Source organism: Sycon ciliatum, chromosome 8, assembly GCF_964019385.1.
Source record: "Sycon ciliatum chromosome 8, ocSycCili1.1, whole genome shotgun sequence".
NCBI classification, from domain to species: domain Eukaryota; kingdom Metazoa; phylum Porifera; class Calcarea; order Leucosolenida; family Sycettidae; genus Sycon; species Sycon ciliatum.
Genome location: NC_088650.1, coordinates 4,621,579 through 4,647,313, shown reverse-complemented (window position 1 = coordinate 4,647,313; position 25,735 = coordinate 4,621,579). Strand labels below are relative to the sequence as shown.

General features: G+C 47.6%; 3 protein-coding genes across 3 annotated transcripts in view; all 3 read right to left on the bottom strand.

Moving 5' to 3' along the window:
* LOC135822853 (WD repeat and FYVE domain-containing protein 3-like) overlaps positions 1 to 5,039 on the bottom strand; it is a 58,439-nt gene extending 53,400 nt beyond the window's left edge. Inside the window, exon 1 of the mRNA XM_065335688.1 lies at positions 4,880 to 5,039. The gene's annotated coding sequence lies outside the window, so the exon portion shown is untranslated. The remainder of the gene's footprint in view (positions 1 to 4,879) is intronic.
* Positions 1,465 to 2,514, bottom strand: LOC135823033 (uncharacterized). Its single transcript, XM_065335866.1, has one exon. It carries the CDS (start codon positions 2,512 to 2,514, stop codon positions 1,465 to 1,467), a length of 1,050 nt encoding a protein of 349 aa, XP_065191938.1.
* Positions 5,040 to 6,818: 1,779 nt separating the features above from the next.
* LOC135822850 (DDB1- and CUL4-associated factor 7-like) lies at positions 6,819 to 16,154 on the bottom strand. The gene is made up of 9 exons (XM_065335685.1): positions 15,796 to 16,154; positions 13,972 to 14,073; positions 13,158 to 13,259; positions 11,260 to 11,373; positions 10,836 to 10,910; positions 10,226 to 10,317; positions 9,856 to 9,973; positions 9,476 to 9,593; positions 6,819 to 8,238 (listed from the first exon to the last, which is right to left on the bottom strand). The coding sequence occupies exons 1-9, from the start codon at positions 15,940 to 15,942 to the stop codon at positions 8,066 to 8,068; spliced, it is 1,041 nt and encodes a 346-aa protein (XP_065191757.1). The 5' UTR covers positions 15,943 to 16,154; the 3' UTR covers positions 6,819 to 8,065.
* Between the last annotated feature and the right edge of the window lie 9,581 nt (positions 16,155 to 25,735).

Sequence of the window (25,735 nt, the reverse complement as noted above, 5' to 3'; positions counted from 1 at the left end):
AGAAGCATGGTGAGAAGCAAACACTGTAAAGACTAGCATCCTGGTGTGGATATGAGAGTTCGGATGTAATGAATAACTAAGTGCAGGTGATGTATGTTTCAAGTTTCAACAGTAGGGGGTGTGAGCGCTCACGCACGCACGCGTATGTGTACGGGGGGGGGGGGGGCTTAAATTGTCTACCTACAGACATGAACAGTCATGGCACCAGAATTACATATGGCCGTAGAGCCCACACATGGGGGATAACGGAGCCATGTGCTGAAAACAAAAGGACAATGCTATACACGTAGTGCCAACACCTACAGTCTGACCAAACACTGCACATATGCACTTCACAACTTGCTCAGCCGCCTCCGGCCACAGTCCCTGTGTTACAGACGGATGCCTATCACAAATGAACATTGGTTCACGACTATGGCGATTGGCAACGGATGACTCGGTGGAGAGAATTGTAGAATTAGTGACAGGCATTGCGGTACGAGATAAGATGTTCCGACATCGGCGGTAATTAGTAAAGAAAGTGTGTGCTCCGAACGTCGGAGGAAGCGCGAACTCCGAGGTATTGCGGTGCTCGTGTCATGCAGGTGGTGCAGTGCACAGTGTACTTGTCACGGAGTATGTAGTGCTCTGGTCTCTCTACAATGCTACTCAACCTGCCTACGAACACTTCTCTCTGTCTCACTGATCAGCACACAATGAGTACTGTAAAGTGAGAAACTTACGCTAGAGATTAAATTTCACTATTTTCGCGACCATCACACATTCTTTTCTAAGCACTCGCAGACTCCATTGCAGCCATTCACACATTATAGAGTACCTCACTTCAAACTCTCCAACTACGGTCTCTTCGCTGCATATGTTCACTTCACTTCCAAAAAAAACAAATAATATTAGATATAAATTGAATGCACCAAATTTTCGGGCATGGCCCATCTTCAGGGTGAAAAAGAAAACCATTCAACTAAAGCCAACAAAAACTGAAACGAGTATATATGCTGTGTGGTGCGGTAGTGCTGGAAATCTTTGTATGTGTGAAGGGTAGCAGCAATGGTGAAGTGTGTTGGTAAAAAGGGAAGGAGCGAAAGAGACCAGTGGAGAGCTGTGTCTGTAAGTGTGAATATGTGTTAGTGCGATGTGAAGGGAAAGCACGAGAAGTGTGGTTACCAGCAGCAATGGTGAAGTGTGTTGGTAGAAAGTGAAGGAGCCAAGTGGAGAGCTGTGTCTGTAAGTGTGAATATGTGTTAGTGACATGGAGAATAGAATGCAAAGCATCAATGTAGTTGGGTCCATGGGTGTGAAGACAAAGATGACGACAACTATTTGCTAAGCACTATATAACCATATAACCATATAACCATATAACCAGCTAGCACACATAAACATCAAATATCACATATTATCATAATATATTCGCAACATCACAGTCTACCACAATTTACAACACCAGCATCTAACACAATAATTTCACACTGTGTCCAGCAGTCTCCAGCCACGATCCCTGTTAACACTTGGGCGTTTATCACGAATGAACATTGCTTCACGTATACGACGATTCACAAGGGACGACTGCTTGGCGAGAATTGATGCGTTGGTGATGGGTGTAGATGTGATTGCTTGTTGTGGGTGGTGTTCTGCATAGTGTTCTCCCCATGGCGTCTCCAGCGCTTGCGCTTTGGCCTCTCTGCAATGCTCCTCAAATCTCTTCCTTGCAGTTCGCTCGGTCTCGCCAACGTACTCCTCGGCGCAAAGTGCACATAACATCGAGTAGATAACATCCTGAGACAAACACTGACCACTCTCCATACCAGCATCACATGCACGACATTCAACTGGTCGCCCCCTCCCTCTTCTCTTCTTATACACTTCCTTCGGGCATTCAGGACGGGACAATGATGACGATACCAACATGTCCCTTAGTGACCGACCGGACTGGAACACCACACGCACATCCTTACTGAAAGACCTCACCGTACGACGAACATCACGTGCCAAACGATCATTGACGAAGGGCAGTTTGATGATGGATGTGTACGATTGTTGTCGTTGTCTGGTGGATGATGGTCTTGGTGTGCTTGCATGGTGCTTGGCTGCTTGAATAGCGTGTTGTGGGTAGTCGTTGTCTCGTAGTAATGTCTCGATCTTCTTCTCTCCCCGCTCCCTCCCCCTGTCGGTTGACGCGTTGCTATTTGCGCGCCGAAACTGCTCCTGGGCAACCGAACGCTTCACCCCCAATGGCAATGAAGACTCGTACGATAGATGGACACCACTATGACTGGGCTTAACGAACAACTCCCACTGCACAACACCACTCGCCACAGAGATAGACAAGTCGAGGTAGCTGACTGTGTGCGAGACATTCTGCTGGGTGTGTTCTACTGTGAAGCGTATGTCTGGGTGTCTGCTGCTCAAGTACTGCACGAACTCCATCAACTTGACAAGACCATGACACCATACTACCAGACAATCATCGATGTAGCGACGATACAAGCGAGGCTTCCACGGAAACATAGCCATCGCCTCCGACTCGAGCTTCGACATGAATCACACATTCGCGAATATAAATCGCCGCAAAATGCTCTGTACATTGATTGTAGACTGTAACAGATCCAAATGAAGAGATAAAACCGCCAAAGTTTCTCATCGTGAACCAGCCCAATTCATGAAAACGCAAACTTTGCGCGCCGCAAAAGTTTATCGCTTTACAGTACAACATTGAGTAGCTGACATCCTGAGGCAAACATTTAACACATTGCAGACGAACATCATACGCACACACAACACTCAACTGGCCTTCAGCGTCAATTCTACTTGTCTGGGGCAGGTAGGGCGAGACAAGAATGATAGCACCAATACGTCCTTTAACGACTGATTGGATTGGAGCACTACACGCACGTCTTTGCTCAACAAAAGGGGAGTACGGCGAACACTACGAGTCAAACGGTATCAATTGCAAATGGTACGTCGAGGATGGCTGTGCGCGCATGCTCTCAGCGTGGTATGCGTGGAATACAGCCATGGTGTTTGGCTGTTTAGATGGTGTGCTGTGGGTAGCTGTTGTCGGTAATTACCTATTCTACCTTTTTCTCTCCACTGTATTTGCTGGAATTCGTTGAAGGACTTTCTTTTGTGTGTATGCCTGAATTATTCTTGGGCGGCTGATCGCTTTGCTTGCAATGGCAACGATGACTCGTAAGACAAATAGACACCACTATGACTTGGCTTGACAAGTATCTCCCGGGCACTTTACAGCACCATCACTAGCAGATATAGACAAGTCCAGGTAGCTGATGGTGTGCCTGTCATCCTGCTGCATGTGTTCAACTGCGAAACTTGATGGCTGGATGTCTGCATCTCAAGAACTGAACAAACTATATTAAGCTGACGAGACCATGGCACCACACCACACTGCACGGTCATCAATGCATCAATGATACAGCCAGAGTTTCCATACAGCCTTGGGCTCTTATTCGAGAAATACGGTACTATTTTTTTTAATGATTTCTGCTGTTTCTCGCACCATTTAGCTGGCTCTCGCGGCTTGCTACTGCTTTCTCCACCTGCGGAAGCTCTCTTTCCTGCTGCCATGAGCTGCGTCGTTCATTCCCTATCATCTACCAGAAGTAGTCACTGATGAATTCTGGAGAAAAATGTTTCTGTCAAAAAAACCAAATCAGTGTCCGTTGGTTGTGGATTGGCTAGGTTTCTATAAATATATGATCTCGCGCTGATCCAGAATGCACGGGTACGCATGGACAGTGCCATTGGGTGCCGGAAATAAACAGGCCCGGTACCCACCAAGCTCAGCATAGTGGGGCGTCTCGACTGCACGTGAACTGTGATACCGTAAAGTACCGTTGATCCGCCCCCACGCCGTGTCGCTTCCCAGCTCGTTTTTCGGCAGGGGGCGGGAATTGGATCAAGTCGTTCAAGTGTACAACAAAGCAGAAGATCAGACCTGGAATGCTGGATTGTGGAAATTTTCATCTGCACTCGCACGTATTGTGTACAGCAGTACATGCGTCGGTTCAACATCGTATTTCGTTGTATACGTCGACGTCACTTCACAGGAAGAAATTCGACAGGGGGCGGGAATTAGAGAGGGGGGCGGATCAACGATACTTTACGGTACATGAAAAATAAGAGGCTACTACAATGCTGATCCACCCCCCCCCCCTCCCATTCATACTACGATGCTGATCCCCCCCCCCCCCCCCTCCCATTCTTCGGTACCCAACAGCATTGTAAATAAAAAGAAGGAAATTCAGTGTCTGATGTTAACGACCCTGAGTGATGTCTGCAAGACAGAAGCGGAGTGGACGCTGGTTAAAACGTATGTGGATGTGTGTGTATTTTTTAGTATTAGTTCATAGGGTGTTCTACTACGCGAACTATAGTATTATTGTACATTATAATTTATTAATAATATATTATGAATGTCATAAGTGTAGAAAATGGGATTAACGTCATGGTAAATCCTACTTTTAAAATTAATAGGGGGGGGGGGATAGTGCATTCCACGACTTGCTCAAGACACCTCTTGATCGTCGAAACGCATTGAGGTCAATACATGTACCTTGTTGACCACTAAGCGCAGTACACTAGGTACAGTAATACAGGCACTTTCATTCGTAGAATTTGCATTTGTACTTCAAAATGCTAGCTGAAATTGTGAGTGTCAATGTAGAGTACACACAGTGCGATTTATATTCGAAGATGAGTAAGACGCAAGTGTTTGTAAACATAACACTGATGCCGGCTGTAAAATACTGCAATCGCGATCTGTGTAAATTGTTCGACACGATGTGGGCATAATTAAATGCCGTGAAATTGAGTACATTGTACTTGGGAGAAAATGAGCATTCGTACAAATGGTCCTCACCTTTCTTTATTCCGGAGTCAGCAGCATAATTTGACAGCTTCCGGCACACAGCATACACCACTTGAGGTGCTGCTACCAAATGCTAACAGCTGGCAGTGAGAGAAGAGAAGAAAGATGGGATCTCTGAGAAAGAACTTGCCAGAGTTACATGCAATCTTTGAAAGCGAAAGATCAGCAAACCACACTCGTATCGCTGACTGTACGATGACCCTGTTTCCTGTGCCACTCCTGATCCCCAGCAGCAGGGTGTACTGTGGACCGGACATGCATTCAGTGACCATCATCAGCCCATATGCCCAGCGCAGCACGCAGAGTCTACCAATCAATGGGCCACTGGCATCGCAGAGTGGATATCTACCAGGGAGTCGTAAAATACGGTATTTTACGACTCCCTGATATCGTACCATCGTCTACCAACTCTCCCGTACTCGCGCAGTACATGCATGCAGACTTTGCATCCAGTGCTATTCGCGAGCACGGATGCAGAACGAGGGCTTGGAGTTGGAGTGGGAGCCGTTTTCGACTCCCTTCCTGGCTTGACTTTCTGTAGATCTACCAAGAGTACATAAACCTTTATGTACTCTTGCATGACTAGTAGTCCGAAATCATCCTGCCTCCACGCAATCGAACACACACACACACACACACGCACACACACCTTTGACGCCCATCGCCACAGGCGATGATAGCAATGCTACGGCAGAAGCCATAGCAACTTGTGCACACACACACACACGCACACACACACACACACACACACACACACACACACACACACACACCATGTACCATGTACCGGTATACGCCCGTCGCAAGAGAAGCACGCAAATCTGCAAATGCACTGGATGTGTACCCACAGATTTTCTCTTATAGCAACGATAGCGAACAAGATCTGAATGAGACAGATCAAGACTTGCCCCAGATATCTGTCTAATCCACACAACTGGCGAAGCCTTGTGAATCGACCACCAATACACACCTGGTCTACACCACACGGAGTACATCGGCATAAAACGGCCAAGAAAGTTACCTATGCACACCCTACACTTGCTGGGGTAACCAGTATAGACAGCACACTGCTTTGATAGAAGCAGACACTAGAGATGCACTGGTACCTTGAAGTGAAATTGGAGGGGGGGGGGGGGGGGGGGCACACACACACACACACCTTGAACCTTGAACGCCCATTGCCGTAGCAATGATAGCGATGGCTTCCTCACGCTGAGGCTCTTAACTCAAAATCTGCAGTATGGCGCATGCCGCTTGAGGTCACCAGGACGACGGAACACTCTGTCACAGCGGTAGCTGGGGCACGGGATGTCTGGGGCTTCCTTCTCGACCCTCTGTCGACAACACTGAAACCAGGTGGATCTCTCCTGCGCTGTGTCATACCAGTCCGCTTCAGGCAAACCGATGACAGCAAAGTCCGAGGACACAACATCCCGCCAGCGCTTCTTGGGACCATGTTGCGGGCGTTTGCAGGGCAGTTCGCCGAACAGCATCTGCTTGGGCAGCCGGGTCTCCTTCATCCGTGCAACATGACCAAGCCACCGCAAGCAGTGCTTCCTGATCACATCGGCCATGTCGACGTCCACCCCTGCCAGCTCACTCAGCGATGCTGACGACAATCTCTCCTCACATTGCTCACGACGAGAGATACCGAGAATTGTGCGAATACACTGATGGTGAAAGGTGTTGAGTCGGCGAATATGACCCGCTTTGATGGGCCATGTCTCCGCACCGTAGAGAAGAGCAGGAAGGACGATAGCACGGTACACCAGCCGCTTGGTGTGGACCGAGAGATGTACGCACTGAAATATCGGAGACCTGAGCACGCCGACACACACACGCACACACACACACACACACACACACACACACACACACATAACGTTACACACCAAGAGTTGCTCTTGGCCCAAGAATACAGTGTTGCTCGTCAATGTAGGATAACAGTCATTAGGACGGAGAGAGATTAGAAACTACAAGAGAGAGACAGGGAAGGAGAGAGAGAGAGAGAGAGAGAGAGAGAGAGAGAGAGAATGCGTGCAAATGCCAGCGAGTGTTCACGCGCGCATGTGTGTGCATGTGCAAGATCCAAGTGTGTGAATGCGGGGTACAAGCACGGTATGCAGCCCTACATATGCAATGTAGGTCAATAACGGAGGGAGCTAAACGAACTAAGATATGTAGCATCGAGAAGTTATTATCTCAGAGAAAAACAAACCACTGCACGCAGAGCACCAGACAAAGAACATGGATCTCAAGTGCCGGAGGAGCTGCAATGGCAAACCAGCATGCTACCTTGCAAGCAACGAATAACATAACACTGAGAATTGCACTCAGGCCAGAGTATGAAATAGACATAATATGCAGCGTCGAGTAAAACCTGGGGCAATAAGCAAGGGCTGAAAGAGAGAGAGAGAGATGCGGCAACTGCGCAGCATATGTACACGTTCTGAGAAAGGGAGACAAACTATGCGTATGCATAGGGTACGGAGCAAGTCCAGGTTGACGAGCATGACATACCTAATCATAACCCTCACCGCCAACAACAACAACAACAACAACAACAACAAAGCGCATCAGCTGGTAGTGCGGGCCAAAGCTGACACTGCAGCAGCCTCAACACATGCAAAAAAGAGCAGAGGAAAATAATCAGTAGAAGGTCATTTGTACAGTGTGGCTCAGTGCTAAATGGCAGCATGCATGTGTGAGCAATAGGGACAAGGACGAGGTCAACGGTGCTAGGATAGGTTGATAATGTGTTTCATGAATTACCAAGTGCTAGAATGGCACCTAGTTTCAACCATTGTGTTTGCTATGGCGATAGTTTGCTATGGCGATACAAGCATACATTGTATGTACAACGAGCACTAGGACATTTCAAGCGTGCTCGTGAGTAGTTTTCAGCGGCCAGTGCCAGTGGCATAGAATTGTGGACTAGTGCCGGATACCTGGCTGACCTATGGTTCCTCTATCCTATAGAGGTGTTTTTTCATGGGTGTCGACAGTGAGTAGACCGGTGAGCAGGTGGTTGAACCTATGCATCATAGACATCACAGCAAATCGTACTATGGAGTACGTGCGGTATAGGTCACATGACCTATGGATCATAGACATCACCGCAAATTGTACTATTTTAGTACGTGGTGAACAGGTCACATGGGTTTTTCGTAGTGCCACCTATACGCGTAGGATTTCCAAGTTGTTGTCGTAGCAGATACCGATCCAATCGGAGTGCGTTGCGCTCCACTGCACCTGGTTGACTGCACCACCCGCTGAGTAAGAGAGCATCGGTGCATCAATAGGGTTAGGCATCAGCTGGATGTCCCAGATCAGAGCTTGACGATCGTCACCTACAGTGTAGCGCCGTTTGCAGAAGTAATGTCAAAACACACGCACACACATGCACACACACGCACACACACACACACACACACACACACACACGCACACACACACACACACACACACACACACACACAGAACAACGATGTGATCAACATAGTCCATGACGCAGCGGACGGCAGCTGGAGAGTCGAGACACTTGGCATGAACGGTTCGGATAAAGAACTGGCACTGGAACCGACCGTTCATCGAGCCACAAGTACGGTACCGAAAGTGTAAGGCCAAACCGAATTCTACACAAAACATAGGTCTATCAGTTTTTAATAATACCCCCAAAAATTACACTCCAGGGAATGCCAATTGCCAGGTGAGGATGGTCAGATGGTGTGATTCTAACCAGTTCAGTTGCTGTGCTAAACACAGAAGAGACTACCGGTACTCGTGCAGAAGTGCACTAGATCGTCAAAGTCTGCGTGCTAAGATACTACCGGTATGGTTGTCTGAAACTGATGACGGAACCTCGTAATTTCACCAGTTGAGTACCCGAAGTCAATTGAGAAATAACGGAACCGATTCATCCCAAAGGGAAACCCACTTGGCACCCTCAAAGAAAGCAGCGTGGACAAGGTATGCAACATGCCAAGCTTGTACTGCCACATAATCTACGGAGTGAACCTCTCAGATTGAATATTCTGAAAGGAGAGTTGACTTGTACCACCCCAGGGCGGGCATTAAACGGGAAACAGGTGCAAGACACCATGCATATAGTACAAGTTGTAATCATAAGAACACATTGAAATTGTGACAGTGTGTGTTGCTCCCAGCGTGCGAGCTCATACATTTCTTGCCATCTTGACTTGACATGCGACTGACTCACGGAGCAGCACACACTTTTTTTTTAAAATATCGCCGAAGTCGCTACCTCCATTTCGTACACTAGAGTTTGTGCAGGCAAAATAGACCACACCAGAGTCATAACATAAACATGAGCTCTGGGTCTGTGACAGCTGTACTCGTTGCACTGCTGTTGTCTGTCAGTCCTGCCTGCCTGCACTCATATGCAACTTTCTACGGACGACATCAGACGGAACGATTCAAAACCATGACCTGCCCTACTTCTACGTCAGAACGCCTATTTTTAATCATCAGCTTGAATGCTCTTAGATGACCCACTTTATTGAAGAAAAAAAGGTGCCAACCAACACCTCACAGCATAAGTACTGCAGCGAAGCAGCATAGACGTACCAGCAGTGCAGATATGACAAGATGACTGTGGAGCCCAGGTGATGCCATTGACGGGCGCCCGGTGATTACGCAGTCGTGCCAACGGCATGCAAGGCACACGAATGTCCAGTATCACAACCTGGCGAGAAAGCACACACGCACGTGCATGCACACACAGCATCAAGATAATCGTCAGCAGCTGTCCGCCTGACAACATGCTTTGAAAGGGACCAGGACGGCATGGTACGGTATTTCCACAGGAACTGAATGCATAACCATATGCATGCCCAGGGTTCTAGCCCCCCCCCCCCCCCCCTACTCTGATAGGTCACCACCATACCCGTTTATCGATTTTGATCGGAGCTAGAAGCAAGTCGCTGTCAACACAAGCATGACCATACCTCCTCGCTCTCCAGACAGAATGCAGCCAAGTAGTTGGCATCCTGGCGATTCCATGCGATTCGCAGCAGCGGCCGATGGTTGTAGTCCTCATACATGATAGTCGAGTGCTCCAAATGCCTGGACAGCATATGCACAACATACAACTGATGATGATAAAAACAACTACATGACATTGTACAGTTCATCAATATAAGATTAGAAAAACGTTAGTAAAAATAGGTTTCGAAACCTCAGTTTGGGCGAAAAAGGCTCAAAACCCAATTCTAAAATCTCAAAATTATGGATTCGGGACCTGTTTCTCCACAATTACAAGAATTCTGCATTATCACAATACAGGAGGTGAGTATCGTTCACATGCCGCATGCCTACCTGAGGTCAAACATGCGGACGGAACCGTCACCGCCGACGGACGCAAAGATGTCCCGGCCAGCACGGGAGCGACTGAATGTAATATCAAAAACCTGCAAAAACACCCAACATCCAGTACCACATCGCAACACTTACAACTGCAGTAAAAATAGTTAAAAAAAAGTGTAAATTATCGTGTCTGTTCCCGAAGGGAACTCACGACGGCCGCTAACACCCGATAAGCCCTACAACTGCAATCCATGACAAGAATGCTTCAGTCGGAGACCCTGAAAGCCAAGTATTGCCGAACAGCATACTTGAAAGGACAATGCGAACTTGACAAAACTGAACGAAATTGGTATCGGGAGCCAAGGTTCTTCCCAAGCCACAGTTCTATATGTACACGGGGCTACTTCTATTGGTCAAAACCGCACCGGGAAATGATTCCAGCCGCACACAGAAAAGCAAAGGTGACACAGTGGGCAGGGTTAAAATAAATTTCACCAAGGTTGCAAGCTTGACAGTCACAGGGGATGCACCATCTGGCAATGCGCAACGGTTTACTGCTCAAAGAGTGATGTACAATTGGCTGGGACATGCGCCAGTGCTCCCAAATCACACATGATCTCACCTCCTTATCATGAGCTATAAGCTGAGTGAGCACTGAGCCACGGATGGACGGAGTCTGACCCACCACTTGCCCCGTCTGTAACAACAACAGTCGACAAGAATGAGATAGCATAAGCCCGGCTCACAGCCAGAAACTCAACAGCACCTGGGCGCTACACAGCTTCTCAAGGCTTCATTTATGCTGGCTTCAGCCAGGCAATTCTATGGTTGTTTCGTAATGGGAAATTAACCATCACAGAACCCCCCCCCCCCCCCCATGGGTGTAAATTGGAATTAGGCGTCCAGTATATCCTCTCGCACACAGTGCATATTTATTGAACCTGAAATTGCCATACAAAATTGCCAAACAGTTGGGAGCGTGGATCCAGCCCCCCCCCCCCCCCCCCCACACACACACATCACAGCAACCTGGATCTACATCTAACCTCCAGCGACCATATCGTGCAAGTTGTGTCAATACTGGACGTTCCAATCAAGTTCGGGTCGACCTCGTTCCAGTCAAATGATGTCAGCGGTGCGCAGTAATCCGACGATTTGTTCTGTACGGGACCAGGGTGAGAAACATACATGCACGCATGCACACACACACACACACACACACACGCACACACACACACACACGTGCAATAGAGTGGTCACTTCGATGCGATTCATCGGCGTGCGCAAGGGCACAGGATCCGGAACAAGAGTGACTTGTGTTTGGTGGACTGTTAATGTTAGCAGCATTGGCTACCATGCCTGCATGACCCGGATACAAGTACAGTGCTACTCAATGAAATCCAGTCGCGTCACTCAAGTACACGCCAGGCAGTGCGTAGCCCTAGACCTGCGAACACTGGTCTGCCAAATTGTGCAAGGCGCAAACTTGAGTGACGCGAGACTGGATTTCATTGAGTAGCACTGTACATACGGTGGATTCCTGAGATAGGTTGCCAAGACAACAGTTCGGCACATGCCTCTCTTTCACACCCAGTTTCACATTCTCTTTTTCTCAGTCCTGTTTCAATATGTAGTCGGAACGTCTTTTTGTGTCTCCCCTCGTCGTTTCCCCAATGCAAGTCTTCTTCAACCTACTGTATTTCACAAATTTTCGGTGTACTTTTATTTTCGGTACTTTCGGTGCATCTGTTTCGTACCTAAATTTTCAATACACCGAACAAACACTTACACACATAATCCAATAGGGAACTGCTTCTCTGCACCTCAGATTTCTGTTCACCTAACCTGGCCTTTTGCCCTCATATCGAAAATATTGAGCACCTAAAATTTCTGAAATTACAGTCCATTTCAAAACTATAGACGCGTACCTAGGCGAAAACCGTTATGCCAGCATCTATACCACATAAAATCTGTGATCACTTTGTGCATAAATTTTTCCAAATTGGGCGTCTGTTATCCAATCGTGTAGAAACTATATGAGAGTGATTGTGGAGCGGACCTGAGCAATATTCCGAAAACTATTCTCAAAAAGTTTCAGCCAAATTGAAATATTTCAAAAACACGGCGCGTCTATAGCTTTGAAATGGACTGTAGAGTATCTCGTCATTGGTGTGAGGACTAACGAGAGTACATGACCCACTAGGAGTGCGCAACTCCACTATGGGTGCTGTCCCCATGGAATAAGCACTTTACACGTATTATTAGGCTGTGTTTACATGAGAAATTTCCACCCGGGTCGAGTTCAGCCCGGGTTGAAAGTCTGTACGATAGACAAAAGAGGTGAACGTTTACATGAAGACAGTTGACCCGGGTCAAATACTGATATGCCGCCAAAAGTCTACTTCTAGAGTCCTGCATGGTCACGTGAATCCGTTCGCGCGAAATTTGCATGTGCACTTTTTGTGCAGTGCTGTTCAAACCTGGCGCGAGATACGCACAGAAGTACGTTTGTACGATTTTCTTGACCCGGGTTGATTTCAACCCTCCCCTTGAGGGGAGGGTTGAAATCAACCCGGGTCAAGCACAATGCGTCATGTGAACGCGCCATTGATTTTGTGTGCATGGCGGGTTGAAATCTGACCCGGGTCGAACTCAACCCGGGTTGAAACGCCTCATGTAAACACAGCCTTAGATGTGTCCTGAACCCGTGGTGGACAAAGCCCCATTTGATCCTGTACAAACCAGTTCAAGGAAACACGTGATGCGCTGATACCCCGTACAAATATCCTAAATCACCGGTGGCATAAGTATTGCATCATAAAAAATGACGTCAACCTGAAATTCTGACGGGGCAGCAGGGTATGTAGGAGTTGCACACTCCTGGGGATGGGGGTTATGTACTCTTGGTACTAACCAAAGGCAGCTATGGGAGTTCAACACTTACATTGTTCAAGAAGCACTCAAGCTTGGTCTCGCCATCATCCTGGACGCGCCAAAGCCGGAGGTAGTCACCGGTAGTAGCCAGAAGATCAGGATAGCTACTATGCTGTGAACAGGGCAAGATGTTTAGGCAAAAAACAAAAAAAAATCACGGTTCGCGTGAGACTCTGTTTCTCTATATTGAGGCCGAGTTTTCCGCATCCGTAGGAACGCCACCACCCTTCAAGGATCAAGGCGCAGATGCAGCTCCTAAAGCGGTGGGAGGTGAGTAGATCAGCTCACCAGCATGTGGTCAAAGACCCAAAATCCCATTCACTGCATCCATGTTTTCCTCGTGCCAGGCCACGAGTTCCCAATTAACTGTGGGTCGCAGCACGGCTGGAAAAAATCCTTCCGCTTCCAAGCAGGACTTGAACCTGGTACCCTCTGTTTCTCAATCATGGTCTTTTTTAGGCAAGAGTAGATAGAAATACAAGACTGATTTATGTACGCACCATGGACTAACACAGGCAGATAGGCAGAACGCAGAGTGCATGCAGTGATAATTTCCCCCGAAATAAGATCGAAGATTTACACAGCTTCACGACAATGCTAGAAAAACAGACCCAAGTGTAAGGTTGTGACTCTGGGTTCATAAACATAGGTACCTTGTAGAAACCAGACAATACGAGGATAGTGAAATGCAGCGACAACGGAGGTAGTAATACACGAGCCAGGCCTTGTACGGACCTCTAGCACCTTCATGGCAATAGTGTGCGTATACATCAGCACAGGGGGTTGGACTTTGCTTACGAACGCCGCACATGGAGTGCACCTACCGGATCGGGAATCCACACAATCTTCGTCGTCGGGTAAGGATGCTCAAACGTGCTGTTCACGGAGAAGGACCCGGTCTCCTCGTCGAGCGAAACAATCTGACACTGCAGCATTGAACAACAAGAGAGAGATCACCATTCAGCACATGCCGATGAAAAATCAAACAACGAAACGGAGATACGCTTGACGCCTTTTGAGAAGCCTGAAGATTAAATCACGCTGCATACCGATGTGAATAATGCAAGACGGCACCGAAAACTGCATCAACACGTACTGCGTGTGTGCATAGCAACGGAACCAGTGGTGCTAGAAACTTCACTGTCATACGCTTTAGACGTCATCACTTCCAAGCCCTACAGAACTGCCGAAGAACTGGGGGGGGGGGTCAGCCTCCTAGCCTAGGCCGTTTTTTTATTTTTATCCGCAGTGGAGTCACTGCGTATATTTCTGGAAATTCTGGCTTGCTTTTTCTTCGGCGCCTGGCAGTAGTACTGTTCGGGTCGACCGCCAAAAGCAGGTGGAACTGTATTGCTTGTTTCATAGAAATAGAGTTCAGATTAGAGACAGGTTGATCGGTCTAAACACACACACCCAATGGTCTCTCCACTGCGAAAATACCCTTCTCTTCAGCAAAAGTTCAGGCATAGTCCATCACCAGGATGAGAACATTCTTGAGTAGGGAGTGATGCCCGAGGATCGCTAGAGCTGAAAGTCCCAGTTGCAACAAATCGCTACAACTGCTAGAAAGCTCTGCCGGCAAGAGTGCATAATCCCCCAGAGTGTGCAACGCCTGATCCAGCTCTGCATAGGGTCTTGGCCCAGCGTAGTCGGATCTTCTGATGTCATGCGTACACTCCACACCAGCGCAAGGCCGGTCTCGAGGCAGGGCACCGTTGTTTTTTGATCCGAGAGTACCCGCGATTCCCCGGGTTCCCCTCAGATGTGCACGGCATTATGACGCAAAGATCCGATTACGCTCGACCAAGACCCTATGCAGAGCTGGGTCAGGTGTTGCACACTCCGGGGGGGGGGGGGGGGGGGGGGGGGGTATGCACTCTTGGTTACGCTTACCTAGTTTCACACACAACACGTAAGTAGAAAGAGCAGCCATCTCAATGCTTGCAACCATTATCAGACATCATCATGCCACGTGCCACCTTCTACTTGGAAGGTACGGACCAGAAGTAGAAAGTTGTACACATTAGAGAGGTTCTGCAAAACGAAAATTCGAACGAAGTTTCGCGACAGACCTTGCGAAAGTGTGTACGAATTTTCGCACAACCTTTGCGTTCTGCACATTTTCGTAGTTTGCACGGGCCAAGTGCACGTACGCCATGACCCGATCTCACGAAATTTCCTACTTGAGTACGAAAGTTCATTTCGCGTTCCCTGCAAGTTTCGCATCCAAAGTTAGTTGCGAAAGTTCGTGCGAAGTTTCGCACTTCATGACGTAGAGCGAAAGTTTGTACGCATTTTCGTTTTGCAGAACCTCTCTAGCTCTATTGATTGGTTCATATTTTAGGATTGAAACAAGGCTGTGGGAGCCTATCGAGTGAGCTAGTGCCTCTCCTCAACAGGACTTTGGTGCAGCATACACAGCCCCACCCCAGTTGGAGAAGGGCTGCGGCCCAATACCTTACAATCGACAACTCGACACCGTCAACTAGCCAAAGGTGGCTCCCAAGCCTACATTCATAATTAATTTTTTTGAAGTCCCTTCATGATTCAGTATGATCATGATGCAATAAATCATGGGCTGCAGCTTCGAAAAAAGTCGCTTTGATAATGATACGATTGATGAGGAAATTCGCAGCAGGAATTCCTACCTTATTACTGTATTCTTCTACGAAGCTGCCCAACGCTAAACGAAATCGTTTATCAGGTCGAATGCTCCAGCTCATACTGTACAAGCGCCAGGGGGCTGAGTACTTGTAGATCTCCTTCCGCTTGGGAGCTCGCGCGGAGGTCGCCATGGCCGGCTTGTGAACGCCAATATAGTTGGCATGAACCAAGTCTTCAAAGACGGTCAACAGCCCAGACTACTAACGGCAACACACATACACTCGGAGGCTCTATCTCAGAGCTCCGACAGCGTCAGGGAGACGACGATCTCAAGGTAAATGTCGTTGCAAAAGTGCAGTGGTGCTGTTTCTAGGTGAGATCAGTCAAGGCTACATATGTACATAACAATGCGCGATCGATCTTTTCGGGGAACGACAACGTCGTCTTCTTTCTTCTTGATTTACCCGCGATTTTTTCGCCTGGATTACGTCACATGGCTTTTGCATTACAATGTCAATGATCAATCATTCATGACCGATATCGCGATATGGCATTGCTGTATTCATGGTATTCTTGCTGGGACAAGTGGATTGTCCAAGCTCTCACAAAAAGACGAAGAAAGGAAAGAAATATTACATGAGAGTGTGAAGCATGCAATCCTATAAGAGAAAATTAATATTGATATCCTTAGCCCATCATCGTGACAGCCACAATCAAGGACTACTAGTACTACTCCCTGGCCACAGTGGCTGGTCAGATCAGCAGCACAGACAACTGAGGCCAAGGGAACGCTGACATCAGTCCTGGAGATCACAGTGTCCTAGATAGGACCGTTCACCTGACCATGGACATTGCCTCTTCCTCCAACCTACTCGGACATAGTAGTGTGGCAATAATAATAATCTTTATTTCAGGATTACCCAAAGGCTGACGCCTATCGGGGGGGGGGGGGGGGGGGGGGGGTCCCGTGTGCAATGAACATTGGAGTTGGCCAGAGAAAGTGTGCAAAATGAGTTCGGAAAAAGAGAGATGCAGTACAAAAGATACAGTGAAAGAACAAGCAGTGTAAATCAATGATTGCACATCAAAACCGGGGATCATGAGTGCAGTCGAACTGAATACTTTGCAATGTAAATACGTAAATGACGCTTGAATTCTGTTAGGGAACCTAAAGTTGTCAATCGGGGTGGGAGACAATTCCAAGCGTGCACCAGTTTTCTGTAGGAAGAGGCATGAGAAAAATGCGGCCCGTGATGATGGGAGTTAAAAATGAGCTTTTTGGGCCTACGGGCACTACGTGAGATGGTAATCGCAAAGCGAGAGAGATAGTCTGGTGGAAATTGATGCACTCAAATAAAACACCCAGAGAAATGAAGACACGGCGAAATTGCAGTGATTCCAAGTCACAATCTATTCAAATTTGATTTAAATTCAAAGACTTTAAAAGTTGTCAAAGTCTATTTTCGCAGACCTCAGGAGTTGCCGGCAACCCTTAGCCTGGAGTACATCAAGGGACTCTAACTGAGCGGATGTGATCCTAAGGGACCAGACAGGAATGGCATACTCAATTGCCGGACGTACGTAAGACTTATAGAGGAGAGCAATGTGTGATGATGGTAAATGGCGGCCCATGAAGCACAACAGATTAACACGTTGCTGGAACTTCCTGAAGATGGTGTGGAAGTGGTCGTGGAACTTCAAACCATCACTGAGCTCTACACCGAGATGCTTAGCGGAGCGCCCAGATCCGATTAAAACGTTGTCCATAGACACAGAGGAGGATTCAGGAATGTTGTAATTGGGCAAGATGAACGTTTTTTCAGGAGAAAATTTGCCATGTATTTTCATATCAAAGGAGGAGCAAGGTGATTCCACATCGCCAAACCTTCACATTGCCTGAACAGATTGCTATTCAAAATTGAACTCAAACCCAGAACGAATGCTAACAACCCACGACCATCGGACAATGACAAGACTTAGGGATAGTGATACATTATGATATCGGATCCACCTCCCACAATGCTCTTCCAGAAGGTTCATCGCAACGTCGATACTCCCAGAGACAGGGATGTTGGAGTAAGGAGACACGACATCCAACCGTTGAGCGATGCAACACTATACAGTCGGACGGAAGATTCGCCGGGAGGAGCTGATTGAGTCAATGATTCTATCGAACAGCATGACCATGCCTGCTTGTTAATTAGCCACATGTGCATACGACAGGTCGCAAAGGAAGCTCAGGCGCGGCCTGTGGTCCTTCGGTCGGGAGACCGTAAACTGATTGTCGTTTTCGTGAGTTGCGTGCCGTCGATACATCAACGACTGTATCTTGGTTTGGTTGCATGGTCGTCAGAAGTTGATGGAGTCTGTATCCTTTGGCTTTGTGAACAACCGACATCCTGACATCAAATCCACCATCGACTACAGTACACACATGACGCGAATGTACACATCACGAAAACCGACGTCCTTTCCTTTCAACCCCAATACAACACATCATTCACATCACACTCCACTCGACCCTGCTGCAGCAGGTTCACCAACATAGGCACCTTGGTGTTACACTCCAAGACGATATGTGGTGGACCCAACACAATCTGCCAATAACGCTGCACCAACTTCACAAGGCAAGTGTCACAATGAACGCCTCCAGCCCATTATCAATACTAAGTATACACAACCGATACATCCGACCTGTTCTCGAATATGGCAACATTGCCCTCTCCAACACCACACAGCAACAGCGGGACACACTGGAGACAATCCAGCACCGTACCATAAGCATCTGCCTTCGGATTCCCCTCAGAGTCTTTGCACCAGTTCACCACGTTCCCCCCTCCATCATGCAAAGCTTCCCACCCTTTGTTCACGACTTTAAGCTCTACTAGCATGGGATATCCACCACCAAACCTCCCCACCACATCTGCAACAACCACGTCTTGCACCACAACGTCAACACCAACCATCGTGAGAATAAAGAATTCCAAAAAGAACATATACCCTTCGACAGACAAGGATCTACTGCATCGGACTCGCACACACAAACAGGCAGCGAGTTTCTCCCATCAACAGTTCCCTCGCCCTTTACAACTCACTTCCTATCGATATGACAACCCAAGGTCGTAGAAATTCTTTCCGAAACAATGCACCCAGTCTTCTTTGGAGCAGTACGTGTTCCTGCTTTGGGCACCCTTCTGGTTTCTGATATCTCGAACGCGTATCTCGATCACCCCTGCCATTGACCCGGGCCCGCTTGTTTTTCATGATCCATTATTCATTGCTATCTGCACCCTACAGCCTCCCATTATAATGGACCTCCTTTCAATTTAGACTGTCTTTGGTAAATCCTCAAATATATAACACCGGTAATGAAAAAGTCGGTGTGGAGACAAGAAACCTACTAATAGTACTATCGACGAAGTAAAATGAGCGCACTCATACCATGAGAACAATGGAACAAAATGCTATGATTTGAACATCGTTTTCATGTGATAATCATCAGAAATCTTCATCACAATGATGATAGTTGGACAACAAAACAAAGGAAAGATATTAAATTTTATGGTACCATAACGTGAACATCATTAGATCTAAAACTAAACTGTTCAGGATGAAACGTTTACGTCACCTTCTGACATTGTAAATGTTTTCAAAAAGCAGTTCGTAGCATTTGGCACCTCCAACAATCAAGAGTGGACTATCCCGCCCGTTGCTGACGCTGATAGCACCTCCATAAGAACAACTCCTGCCAGCGTTGCTAAGTACATCAAACGCCTCAAGCTGCGCAAGGCAGCTGGCCTGGATGGTATCACAAACGAACTACTAAAGATCCTTGATCCGTCAATCTGCGATCCATTGAGTTTAATTTTTAATCTGTCCTTCTCATCTTGTGTCTTTCCATCTGTCTGGAAACGCTCCGTTGTTGTCCCCATTTACAAAAATAAGGGCAGCAAATCCGATCCAACAAATTACCGTCCTATTTCCCTCCTTTCTGCAATATCGAAGCTGTGTGAGCGCGTCATGTACGACCAGTTGTATGCCCATGTAAACCCTCTACTATCTCCAGCCCAGTCTGGATTTCGCAAAGGAGATTCTACCGAGTGGCAACTTGCACGCTTTACTCAGAACCTGTTGGAACGCAGACATCAGCACAACTTCAGCCTAGTTTGTTTCTTCGACTTATCAAAGGCCTTTGATACAGTGTGGCACCGTGGTTTGTTGGCCAAAGTCGCCTCCTTTAACATCGGTGGCAATGTTCTGCGGTGGCTCGAAAGCTACCTATCCTGCCGGGTCCAACAGGTCAGGGTGTCAGGTTCGCTGTCCCAACCGCTCGAAGTATGTTCTGGTGTGCCACAGGGCTCAATACTTGGTCCTCTTCTTTTCTTGCTCTATGTAAATGACTTAAAACTCGCGTTCCAAATACCTCCCTGTACGCCGATGATACTACTCTTGTGGCATCTGAACTTTCCCTGCCCATGGCGTGTAATTCTTTGCAGTCGGAAATTCGCTCAGTGGTTGAATGGATGCGTCTCTGGAAACTTCGACCTAATGCTGGAAAGACTGTCATATTGTGCATTCCACCTTATCCGCGTTCCGATCTTTCCTACATCGACCAGTACCTATTCCACTTCCCTGACGACCGGACGCCCATCCCAATTGTTAGCCACCACAAACACCTTGGAGTCATCTTTGACTCAGGCATGAGTTGGTCCCACCATCTGGAGTATCTCGGCTGTTGGTGTTCTATACAGTCACATGAGCCATTTACCACTAGTCTGTCGTCGGGCTTACTACGCCTCCTATATCTTACCCATCATTTTATACTGTTGCATTGTGTGGTGCAGTGCTGGAGCAGGAATGCTCACGCGGCTTGAACTAATGCATCGCAGGATTTTGAGAGCGATATTTCGCTTCCCACTTGACACCCCATTAACAATTCTGTATTCCCAATGCAAAACCTGTCCTTTACAAACCATAATTCACAGACTCTGCTGTAGATTTATCCATCAGATTAAACTGCTGAAGACCCCAATGCATATTCAAAATGCGCTTAACTGGATTAACTCCTCTTCGTCAAGTCGTAATAAACTAGGATTCCCTATTTCAAGAAATAACTCAATGAGTCGCTCGCCTGTTTTCATTAGCTATTGTCTCTGGGACTCACTTCCCCAAAAAATGCAATCATGTGAAAACATTTCTGCCTTTGTTCGTGATCTCTCGGACCATTTCCCGTAAACCTAATAATACAACTTGATTTGCAGCCCAATCTCTTCTTTTATTGTTGTTGTTCTGATTTGCACTTGTTTTTCTTTCTTCTTCTTTTTTTGCCATGGCTGGCTATAATCGCCCTCACCTCCTCCTTGATTGGCCTTGGCCATGAGTGTGAGCGTAATAATAATACCGGTAATAATAATACGAAGTAGTGGTTGCGACTTCGGCGATGATTTGTAAGAAAGGGTTTGCTCCCCACACCGGAGCTCGCGCTATTCCGCCGACTTTACTTGACACTTGACTGACTCACTGGTAATAATAATAATAATACAACAAAATCACCGTTCGCTTGAGACTCGGCCAACGGCCCAGTTTTCCGCATCCGCAGGAACGTCACCACCCTCTTGGATCAAGGCGCAGACGCAGCTAAGTGGGAGTTGAGTAGATCAGACCCACCACAAAGTGGTCAAAAACCGAAAATCCCATTCACTGCATCCATGTTTCCCTCGTGCCAGGCCACGAGTTCCTTAACTGTGGGTCGCAGCACGGCTGGAAAAAATTCTTCCGCTTCCAAGCAGGACTTGAACCTGGTACCCTCTGTTTCTCACTCATGGTCTTAGACCATCCCACTATGCCTGCCTAACTAATACAAGAAACACTAATATTCTAAAGCTGGAACTATTGGAGGCGTGATTACATGAGCAGTGAGAAAGCGGCAAGTGTAGATTGGAGAAATGCAGGTGAGAAAGGTAGTGTACAATGTATGTGAGTGTTAAAAGTGAAGAGAAGAAGAGACGATCGCCTGGCTACAATCCGCAGCCGGAGATACAAGCGTCAAAAACGCAAAGCAACCATTCTAATTGAACGGAGAATTCGACAACAGCAACCACAAGTCAAGACACCAACTCAACTGCACCAAGAATACATTCCCATCCAGCCTCAGCATCCACTCCGACCGCTTGGCAGTGACATTCCGCGTACAGTTCGGTCATACAGCAAGAATGTCCGTGCACACGCGGCGTGGGGAGGCCTCCGGAATGTCGCGCACGAGACGTTGGTACTTAATTGATGTTCTCTTCAGTTTGTTGAGAGTAGGCTCCTGTGGATTACGCCGGCCTAATTATTGGCATAATTTGGCATTCTTTAGGAGGTATTCACTGGAGGTAGGAGCATAGCTACAGGATTGTACTACGGTTCTAGTATGTAGGCTGCACAATTGTGTACAACGCACCTGATCAGTGGCATTATTCAACACTGCTGGTGGTCTGCATGGTAAAGGTTTCGGAGGTCATGCAGACAGTGTGTTCCCTGAGTGAAAAGCGGGGTAGAAATCATGGCAATTCATTGTTGTATGCTTGAACTGATTATGTTGAGTTGGGTAACTCCGCTCTTCTTCCTCGCTCACCGGAGGAATTTCTCTAGTCTCCTCGCGCAACTGGGGAGCACTCCAATGGAGAGAGAAAGATATTCATAGAGCGGCTTGCTGTGAGAGGTGGACTGAGACTTGACGGCACTAACGGCGAATATCAATACCTTACGGCCAAGGAGCTGCGGGACTCTGCGCTGGTCGTCTATCCCTGTGGAGGCAAAGAAAACGCGGGCAACATTCTGCTGAAGCGAGCGCGGAGCTCACAGCCGTGGTGAACTCGGGAATAGTGTGAGTAGCAAAGCATGAACGTCGCATCACTAGTTCCCCATCAGCACACGAAGCACAGAAGCCATATGTTCCACTAGGCCTTTCGTATCATTATTTTTCAAGTCGAATACAATGGTGATAGCAAGCAAGTCCTTATAACCGGCACTTTGGCCTCCACCCATCACGCCCATGCCACCACAGACCTGCTGGTAGGGTCCGGCGGATTCTGCCGGCAGAAAAATTGGCAGAATTCGGTACTTTTTCTGGTAAGTTTCATGCATGTTTGGTATGTGGATAGAAAAATGGAGCAGAATTCGAGGAATTGCCCGTCATAAGGTTTGTATGGTTCTGCCAATTTCACTGCTTTTCGAGCAGAATCTGCAGAATACACCGGTCCCTAGCTGCTGGAGGAGCTCAACATCAATATCGTCCCCGAGGACAGACACCCTCCTAACACCCCCCCCCCCCCCCCCAACTCAGGCCAATCGGGAACATTTCGGGGTCAGCAGCCGAAGGCCTTGGTATACGGGGATGGGTGGAAGGCCGAAGTGGAGCTGAGCAGCTGCGCCGATACATGTACATGTACCAGTGTCTGCTCCAGCGCCGGGTGAGCCGGGTAATCCACCCGGTTGGGCGGCGCTTGAACCCGGTTGAAAATATAGTACCGGGTCACCTGTGACCCGGTTGGTACAGTACCAGGGAGTAGTACAATGGTATTGTACTACTCCCTGGTTGGTACTTTACACTTTCGAACTTTGAAAGGACTGACTACATGGCTTGTATGTGTCAGACTCCAGTACTTCTTCTTCTTTCGTACTTTTCTAATTCCTGTCCTCTCTTTTCTAAATGCGGATAACCATTCGCCTTTATATCATTGGGCCTAGTTCCCGTTTATTGTCCGAATTAAAATAAACCAACCAACCAGTTAAAGCATGTTACTGGGCTGGTGATTGATTGATTGATTGATTTTATTTTACTTCGCAAGTTCAAACGGGTTCCTGGCCCAGTTATATGAAAGCGAAGGATAGAATTTGCCAAAATCCTAATGAGCAACAGCATAGGCAATATTATCATAGAAGTGGAGTACTATGCGAGCGAGAATACTGAGACGAAAGAAACATGTCAAACCTGACGAAACCCAACCTATTTCAGGCATACATAAGGAAGGCAGGCTAGCTTAAAATCTTGCAATCTGGATACGGTGCGCACCTCTCTAGGCAAACTGTTCCACAGCAATGCTCCTGCGGTGGCGAATCTCGTTTGGCCACACCGACTGCGAGCTGGCTGGCTGAGCAGACCATTGGCATGCTGATGGCGCGTACTTCTGCCGCTGCATGCTGCTGGTTTGAGAAGCTGGGCTAGAGCAAGGCTAGTGGAGTCATTTAGACAACGCCAGATGAAGATCAGGAGCTTTTGTTTGAAAAGTTCAGTGACGCGGTAAATCGAGTTGGCAGCCAGGAGGGGCTGCATCGCGGAACATGGCGGGCTGCCATCAATGCATCGGATCGCCCGGTTTTGCATGGCTTGCAGACGCTGAAGTTGGGTCACGCGGAGGGCTGCAGAGAAGCTGCAGGCACCATATATCATATCCGGCATGACAATAGCCTTTACATATACCTTGCGCGAGCTGCGGGAGAGGCATCGACGGGCTCTCCACAAGGCGCCTATCTTCCTCGCAACTTTGGTCACTATGGCGCTGACGTGTACATCCCAACTCAGGCGGTTGTCAAGAAAGACACCAAGATACCGCGCAGACTTCACTATCGATAGAGAGGGTGAGACAGCGCCAGGTGCATGTGTACCCGGCCCCGACCCGGTTGAAATGGTTGCGCCAGGTACACGTGTACCCCGCTGTCCTACAATCCAAGACTGCAGACACTGTGTACATGTACATCCAGTACTACCGGCAGTAGTGGCATTACTACCCCCACACAGTGCCAGTGGACTGGGCGGCTGTCCGAATGTAAAATTATTATTATTATAATTTATGCATTTCCGCGGCAATGTCAGCCGCACAATGGCAACCCACATATTCGCATATGCCGGAAATAGAATGCTCTGCCAAAAACATAAATCAAATGACATCATAATATCTGTTCTGTGTAATCCAGTCAAGAGGAACATACGACGGCACAGAGTCCTCTCCACCGTGCACGGTCCCTTGGTCTCGGAGGCGCTGCAAGAATGTAAATGGCGACACTTTTAAAAGACCAAACGGAAGAGTCAACCGTGGACAAAAGTCTCCACAGCGAGCTATATGTAAAGTTCGCACGTCCGCGTTGCAACCGGCTATATAATTGTGTTGAGGAACACAACTAATACTAAAAGTCGTCCAATATTTCAGTGATGTATAGGATTAAAATTAAAGAGAGAGGACCATAAATTTACAAGTGATCCGTTTTGTCCAACATGTAAAGGATTATTCGCATATTCCGAATATTCTAGAATACCGACACGAGAAAGAAAATTCGAATGCAGACAGTAACTAGACTCGGGTGGAGAGCCAAGGAATAATTTATAAGAAGAAAAGAGGACCAACGAGCTACAAGTTACGCTATACTATCCACTAACACCACCAGTTACTTCACAATCAGCTCCTACGATAACATTGCACGACACTGACCGACGGTACTGACATTCTACAACTAACTGGCTAACAGCTCTAGCACATCTTGTATGCGCACTCCAACAGCCTTCCAGCTTGGACGATTTTAAGCTATAGAAATAACATAAGGAGGGGAACGCCAGCGCAACTAAGACAAGCACGAGCTGAAAGTCTCAGCTGTGAAGGACGTTGGCGGATGAACATGAGCTGATTGTAAAGTAACTGGTGGTGTTAGTGGATAAATACTCGCTCGTTCGCCAAAGCAATATTCGAGGGAATATTCGTTCGATTAAACACCATCTGCTTTGTTCGTCTGACCGTGACAAAATATGCTGCGTGGAGGCGATTTATTCCCTACAAATCAAAGACTACAATGAAGAATTGTCAGACACTGACGTCCGTCCCATCATGCCTTAGTCTAATGCTGTAAGAGTACCCGAAATACGATGGATTGTTTGTGATCGTGTGGAACAAATTTGACAAGACCCGTATAAAAGCGCGAATGGGTACATCTACATGATTGTAGAACCAA

What these genes read in the sequence shown, in the direction of transcription:
- LOC135823033 (XM_065335866.1), bottom strand. Translation starts at nt 2,514, where the DNA reads ATGGCTATGTTTCCGTGGAAGCCTCGCTTGTATCGTCGCTACATCGAT.
- LOC135822850 (XM_065335685.1), bottom strand. Translation starts at nt 15,942, where the DNA reads ATGGCGACCTCCGCGCGAGCTCCCAAGCGGAAGGAGATCTACAAGTAC. An exon ending in TTGAGTGCTTCTTGAACAAT is followed by an intron (nt 11,374 to 13,157) that starts GTAAGTGTTGAA and finishes GGTCCCGTACAG; the next exon opens with AACAAATCGTCGGATTACTG. An exon ending in TCTGTCTGGAGAGCGAGGAG is followed by an intron (nt 9,594 to 9,855) that starts GTATGGTCATGC and finishes CTTTCTCGCCAG; the next exon opens with GTTGTGATACTGGACATTCG.